A 7,984-nucleotide genomic window follows, 5' to 3' on the forward strand; every position below is an offset into this window, starting at 1 on the left:
GGAATTGTTGGTGATGCTATTAATAAACGTAGAACTAAGTGACATCTCAGGAAACCCATGGGTTATCATAGCACGTCATCAGAATACCCATGAGCGTCAGTAGTACGTTTTTGTTAGTGATAACAATCTGCAATACTCGATACAATACCTATTATGTTGTCTTATCGTCTTCCAAGCATTTATGTATTAAGTAAGCTATAGGCTAAAAAATGTGCGATCCCTTCAATTTGTCCTATGATGGGCCAATACAACGGATTACAAACGTGTGTCATATTCATTTATGAATGTCCGATCGACGTTGGTCAGTGTGTATGCTATACAAAACTTTGCAATTACTTTGCAAAACTTGAGAGGTGTCAAGGGACACCCGAATAGATTATTTCTTGTGTTCAAAAAACCTGTATACATATAAGTACATTATACAGTATACACTCAAAAATTTATTAAAAAAAAACGCCATCTATTGAAGCCCAGGAATACACTAACAACGCGTCGCTGTTTATTTTCAAAAACTGCCATCTAGTTGACGCACAGAAATACTATCAACGCCCTCTGCCCCTACCATGCAGGTACCAATAAAAAAGTGTCGAGGTCAAATATCGTTCTGTCTATAAGCCTCCTTTACGCCGAACGCGCGATAAGGAACTTCTTTCCAACAATCAGTAGATAGCGCCCGTAACTCTGTTGCGCCAAAATTCGTTTATCACACGGAAACAGTACATTTTTCCGGGCTAAACCTGTCCAACATCCTTTCCTGGGAGTCAACGTATTATATCCACACCAAAATATTTCAGCAAATTTGGTTCAATGGTTTGGGCAAGAAGAGGTAACATACAGACAGACAAACCCACTTTCGCATTTATAACATTATTAGTATGGATATAAATTAAATTGCTGGTGACAACACGGCTGACATAATGTTGGTTAAATATCAGAAGGTGAAAGGCCAGAGCTGAGATCGAGTCGTGCTCGTTATAGATCGGCAGTTAGGAGTTAGGCTACCTTATTAGTATAGCAGTTGGGCGACATTAACCGAAGGATGTCAACTCCAAAATTACATTATTGCTAAGAAAATTAATGTAATGTCAAAAAAAATACTAATTTCTCGATTCGCGGGACTCGACTTAGGTAGCCAGAAATTATTTCGTACCCTAGTACGCCTCTACTGATACCTAATTTATTTTAATCTCAACTTACATTTGGTAGAATTTTTTGGCTTTTCGGAAGGCGAATTATGTTATAGTATTTTCATTTTTAATGGTGTTGTTTAAAAGGCATTTAATTAAAAAATGTAATATATTTTTTACAGTATAATCTTTTGTAAGTATAAAAATTTTAACTGAACGTAAAAAAAAATATATAGATAAAGAAAAAATATATTTTTAAGTACAATATGTATTTGTTGTAATCTTTAAATAAACAGAGTTCTAAACAGAATAATAGCCAATAAACCCTACGAAGCTACGACGACAGCGGCGCGGTAAAAGACATCAACGCGTGTGCGCCTCTACACATCGAAACTGAAAAATACATACATAATTATTATTATTTAAATGCACGTTTAAGTTTTAAAATTAAATTTATTGAAATGTTTATTTTAATAAAAAGACTGCATTTATGTTCCATGTATTTAAAATAAGCGACACTTAAATAGATTGTTTGCTTATATTCGGATTAACTTAATAAGAATTTAATTTAATTTATGTATTAACAATATGCCATTATTCTGAGATTTAAAGATATAAATACAGTAGGAATTGAAAAACCCCGGATGAAGAATCTTCCGTAAGATTTTAAAAATTGCAAGTTCATTAATACTAAAACCTGTTTAATTATATCTGTCAATGACCATATTAAAGATTTTAATTATTTCTTTAAAATTATTTTTACCGAGTTAAGCCGAGTCTAATTTTGTAATCATCTGACGATAGAAGCTTTTCAGTTTGTTGGGATAGGTAATTTGCAGTTCTTGTATAATTAGAACAAAGATTAAAACAATCTCTCTCACTCTAAGCTTGAGGTTTTCTCATATATTTTTAACTTACAAAAATGTTTCGTTCGCACGGACTTTGAAAAGACACGACTCACGAGTGTATAATATTTTAGTCTGTGTGGTAGGCAGTAGGCAGTAGGCAGTAGGCAGTAGGCCGGATAGTGGGGTACCAGTAGCTTCAACGTTCTAAAAGCATTTGTTACAAATCTATTCAGAAATAAAAAATATATATATTTATTATTTAGATCTAGCCTATGTTAAGTATTTTTGTGTTCGCGTTTTGTTTATGTGGCCATGTTAACATTATGTACACAATTTATACTATCACTAGATGACGCCCGCAATTCCGTTGCGCCAAAATTAGTTTATCGCACGGGAACCGTACATTTTTCCGGGATAAAAAGTATCATCTGTCCTTTCCCGCGACTCAAAGTATCTCCATACCTTTCAGCAAAATCGGTTCAGCGGTTTGGTTATGAAGAGGTAACAGACAGACAGATAGATATACACAATAATTTTGCATTATAATATAATATTATACTTTATAAGTATATATAAGTAAGAATGGAAACTGTGATAGTATATTGTAATTAATAGTATTACACTATAAATTCACGTGAACGCGCCCACACTGCTCGTAAAATGGCTAACCTCAATAGGCTGTAGCTTCACCTTTCCTAATGCACTATCCGAGAAATAAATAGGCAGATGTTGGAGCTACGTAATTTGGTCGGCTTATACACCAGCCTTAACTAGTCAGATAACCACATATTCTTGACATAATCCATACTAATATTATAAATACGAAAGTGTGTCTGTTTGTCTGTCTCTGCACGCTCAAACTGCTGAGTGCTGAACCAATTTTGCTGAAATTTGGTATGTTTAAGTCCCGGGAAAGGATATATGATACTTTTCATCCCGGAATAATGTACGGTTCCCGCGCAATAAACGAATTTTGCCACAACTGAGTTGTGGGCATCATCTTGTAAATAATACTATTCCGGTCCACAGTGTAATATTAATTAATATCATATTATATTGTGATGGTGCAGCAATGGTCCTATAACTATTTCAAAAAAAGATACACACAGCCGAACGTATAACGTCCCCCTTTTTGGAAGTCGGTAATTACCCCAAATCGAAACCAAAAATAAAATTATAAATATTATATAAACCATGTCAATAATATGGTAAAAGTGGTTGTACATGCTTTTAAAGTTTTGTTTACAATCAATTAAATATAATAAAAACTGTACGAATTAGTAACTGTAAAATTAGATTTTGACCTTCTTTGTAGCGTACAAAGATTAAATAGTGTGGAAACGAAATACATGATATTTCCATACCATAAACTAAAGACAATTTCACTCTTTAATAAAGCTGTTTGTAAATAATAAATCAATAAAATAAAATATACGACGCTAGTCATAAAAAATTTCAATATAAAAAAAAAAGTTTCACTCTCTTCGTGGTTTTGGCCATTGATTTGGTCAAAAGGCTTATTGAATATTTACTGAGTAATAGTATAGATATTAGTAATCTACTTAGTACAGGTACTCATTAAATGTGTAATACTTAATCCTTTTGCAATTTAGCTATATAAAGTTACTGTAAATTAATCTTATATATAAAAATGGATTTTCAAATGTGTTAGTCGCGCTAAAGCTCGAAAACGGCTGAACGGATTGGGCTGATTTTAGTCTAAAAATGTTCGTAGAAGTCCAGGGAAGGTTTTAAAGTGACACGAAGTTCACCGGGACAGCTAGTCTTATATATAAAAATGGATTTTCAAATGTGTTAGTCGCGCTAAAGCTCGAAAACGGCTGAACGGATTGGGCTGATTTTAGTCTTAAAATGTTCGTAGAAGTCCAGGGAAGGTTTTAAAGTGATACGAAGTTCACCGGGACAGCTAGTCTTATATATAAAAATGGATTTTCAAATGTGTTAGTCGCGCTAAAGCTCGAAAACGGCTGAACGGATTGGGCTGATTTTAGTCTTAAAATGTTCGTAGAAGTCCAGGGAAGGTTTTAAAGTGATACGAAGTTCACCGGGACAGCTAGTCTTATATATAAAAATGGATTTTCAAATGTGTTAGTCGCGCTAAAGCTCGAAAACGGCTGAACGGATTGGGCTGATTTTAGTCTTAAAATGTTCGTAGAAGTCCAGGGAAGGTTTTAAAGTGATACGAAGTTCACCGGGACAGCTAGTCTTATATATAAAAATGGATTTTCAAATGTGTTAGTCGCGCTAAAGCTCGAAAACGGCTGAACGGATTGGGCTGATTTTAGTCTTAAAATGTTCGTAGAAGTCCAGGGAAGGTTTTAAAGTGATACGAAGTTCACCGGGACAGCTAGTCTTATATATAAAAATGGATTTTCAAATGTGTTAGTCGCGCTAAAGCTCGAAAACGGCTGAACGGATTGGGCTGATTTTAGTCTTAAAATGTTCGTAGAAGTCCAGGGAAGGTTTTAAAGTGATACGAAGTTCCCCGGGACAGCTAGTCTTATATATAAAAATGGATTTTCAAATGTGTTAGTCGCGCTAAAGCTCGAAAACGGCTGAACGGATTGGGCTGATTTTAGTCTTAAAATGTTCGTAGAAGTCCAGGGAAGGTTTTAAAGTGATACGAAGTTCACCGGGACAGCTAGTCTTATATATAAAAATGGATTTTCAAATGTGTTAGTCGCGCTAAAGCTCGAAAACGGCTGAACGGATTGGGCTGATTTTAGTCTTAAAATGTTCGTAGAAGTCCAGGGAAGGTTTTAAAGTGACACGAAGTTCACCGGGACAGCTAGTCTTATATATAAAAATGGATTTTCAAATGTGTTAGTCGCGCTAAAACTCGAAAACGGCTGAACGGATTGGGCTGATTTTAGTCTTAAAATATTCGTAGAAGTCCAGGGAAGGTTTTAAAGTGACACGAAGTTCAGCGGGACAGCTACTTTATTTATAAAACATAAAAGAAGCCCGCTGGGTCAATGTGCTGGTGATGCATCATCATCATGCGAAGTCTAAAATATGTTATTTTTTGTTATTTAATTCCATTGTGGAATAGACATCTTATTTCATAAATGAAGTCTGTCAGTTTGTCCTTAAACTGTAAGTATCTTTTTTATATATTTTAATACTATGTAGATAAAAATAAATTTTTAAAATGTGTCTCGTAAAAACTCGAGAACTGCTAAACCAATTTAGTTTTTTTTGGGATTGAAATATTCGTTAAAGTCCAGAGATGGTTTATGTTAAGAGGGAAGTCAATAAAAATTTACGGATAATATAGAAATTGATAAATTAGGTGGAAGTTTCACGCAAAAAAAAAACCTTGGCAGGTAGAGCAGTGCAGAAATGTAAATACAACTATTTGTGTTTAGAATAACATGTTGACTAATTAGCATTTTTCACGGCTGCGGTAATTATATAAGAATACTTCATTATACATTTCGGTAGTAATTGTTTTAATGGTTGCTCTACATTGCGTCAGTTGAACTTGAAAATTATTTTTACATTTTGAAAAGTAAGGCCATTGAGTAGCGTAAACGAGGTAAGTTTATATACAAATAACTACAATTAAAATAAATTTCGCTTCTCTAAACTCAATACACATAAGATTGAAACTCAAATCTAAGATACACCAAAACTTCCTTTTGCAATAATCACTGCATAAAATAAAAAATAAACTTACTTTTTTTCATTCTGCACACACGTTCACAGTACAAAACACAGAATTCAAAAATCGAACACGTCAGACACGGATCGCACGAAGTCGAATTTTTCGACGTCCAGTTTGAGAGTCATCGCGCGAGACGCGTCTACCGGCGGCGTCGGCGGCCGCGACACTGTCGCGACAAGCGACTTCTGACACCTGACACTAGTTGAAAGGAAAGGTATAGAGCTGATACTACGCTAGGTAAAGACATGTCCATAGCTGACAACTCTGGTTGTAGTCATCCATTTATGAATATGAAGTCACCACTCGCCGGTACTACATACGATATGTACTATCGGTAAGTTGATTCTATAAAGTTAGTCGGTCGTGTTATGTCAATCCCAGCCAGCAGATTAGGACCAATATTGAATTGACGTAAGCCAACCAAATGACATAGGTCCGTCAACTGCTTAGGAATCAATTTCCTCGATGGTCATAGATCTATTAGTAGGATTATTATTATAGGGTCCAGAAGGAAAGTACGAGTACTATTTACTGGTAAGAATTGTGACGTTTAAAAAATTGTGACTTACCTACCAACCTTATGTTTTAAAATATTTTGGAGATTCTTTTCTATGAAAACAGGGCAATAAAATTCGATCGGTTTAATTTATAGAGCGACCTCTGTGGCTCAGTAGTTGAGCGAGTGTGCTCAAGCCGGAGGTCGCGAGTTCGAATCCCGCCGACGGAACAAAAAGTTTTCAATGTTTCTGCGTCATGGATGTGTACTAAATATGTGCTTATGCAAAAATCTTAAATATATGTATAGTCTAAAAGACGTATTAAATACATTTCCGCTGTTTGGTACCACAAACACAAGTCCTTCAGTTAATTTAACCACAGGACCGAATCTTAATGCTATCTATAGATAATTATTAGGAAATACATCTACGCGTCGCGTTGTGGTCTGCATTGATCATTATTATTAAGTACTTATTCAAAATGAAATACATGTTGCAGCCAAAGAATTCTATTTAAACTGAGGTTAAATAGAAGTCTTTGGTTGCAGCATGTTGTGAGGCTAAAATGATATCTACATTATATAATCGCCCAAGAGAATAATAATATTATAATCACTACTAGCTATCGCGACGACTGACATGAGTCCGCCCGTGACATAACACAACCTACATACGAACTACGAAGTCAATCCACAGCCATTGTCTTGTCCTCCACGATTAGCGTTAACCAACAGTTAGCTTGTTATGTAAAACTTTTGTTATACACGTCCAACCTACGAGAAGTTTTTTTAACACGCCTTTATTAGCTGGGGATGTATGTATGTAACGGAACCTTTTTTACCTATCTCCAGTAGTAATCAATTCGAAACTTTGAGCCAATGACAATGCAATAATTTGTTAAAAATTTGTAAATCAAAAAAAGCGGGTTTTTAAGTTTTTTAAACTATTGTTTATTAAAGACTAAGGGCCTGTTTCACCACTTCCTGATAAGGCTATCCACCAATTAACGTGACAGATCAAGTATGGAGAATCTGTCAAAAAAATTGTGAATAACCTATTAGGCACTTTATCAGAAAGTGGTAAAACAGGTTAAGGTTCAGATCTATCTGAACTTTAGTTACTTTATACCAATACCTTTACTTATTTCAATTCAGTGGATTGGATTACAGGATTGAAATAATGTAAACCGACCATTATGAGCCAGATTTCTGAGTACCTGAAACACAAGCTTGGCTTTTGAATTCAGAAACTTCAAAATTCGTTGTTCTCAGGGACCGCAATCAGAGTAGACAGAATGATAGAGTATACCGACTTAGAACTGAGGTTGAAATTTTTAAGTATGACGTATTATGACAAAAGTCGTCGCCAGGGTCGTTACCTACAAATTTAATTGTTGTTTATATTTGGCACATGCAAAGAAAACTGTCAGAATTCAATTTCAAATCTTCATTTTAAAAATAAATTATATCAGCCAGCGCGCCAGCCTTTAACTTATCCTGGAGAAACCCGAAAGAAATGACAGGTATTGATACTCGTCCGTCTCTTAGCAGTCGCAGTACTGGTAGTTATGTCTATTGTGCCGCAATGTTATATATTTTTTTAATATAATAATATTTGTTAAATATATACAAGACTGTCGTATACAGTAGATGATAGTCATAATATTATGTTTAACATTATGTTGTTTGTATTAGGCAGTTTATAGTATTTTAATAACTACTTGACTTACGGTAATGACTGTGAGAAATCATTTTAACTAGTAACTACTGAAATAAATTTAAACAAAATTATTCCTGCTATTAAATTATTATTAAAACTTTAATC

General features: G+C 34.6%; 2 protein-coding genes across 3 annotated transcripts in view; both read right to left on the reverse strand.

Annotated features, from left to right (window-relative positions):
* LOC121731332 (protein spaetzle 5) overlaps nt 1-5,819 on the reverse strand; it is a 29,414-nt gene extending 23,595 nt beyond the window's left edge. For both annotated transcript variants that reach the window (XM_042120727.1, XM_042120726.1), the window contains exon 1: nt 5,676-5,819. In XM_042120727.1, the coding sequence (XP_041976661.1) occupies nt 5,676-5,685 (10 nt within the window). In that variant the 5' untranslated portion in view covers nt 5,686-5,819. The remainder of the gene's footprint in view (nt 1-5,675) is intronic.
* The window catches only part of LOC121731331 (phosphatidate cytidylyltransferase, photoreceptor-specific), a 34,745-nt gene continuing 29,570 nt past the window's right edge, over nt 2,810-7,984 (reverse strand). Inside the window, exon 11 of the transcript XR_006036215.1 lies at nt 2,810-2,820. The gene's annotated coding sequence lies outside the window, so the exon portion shown is untranslated. The remainder of the gene's footprint in view (nt 2,821-7,984) is intronic.

The sequence above is a fragment of the Aricia agestis genome, chromosome 10 (assembly GCF_905147365.1).
Source record: "Aricia agestis chromosome 10, ilAriAges1.1, whole genome shotgun sequence".
In the NCBI taxonomy this organism is placed as follows: domain Eukaryota; kingdom Metazoa; phylum Arthropoda; class Insecta; order Lepidoptera; family Lycaenidae; genus Aricia; species Aricia agestis.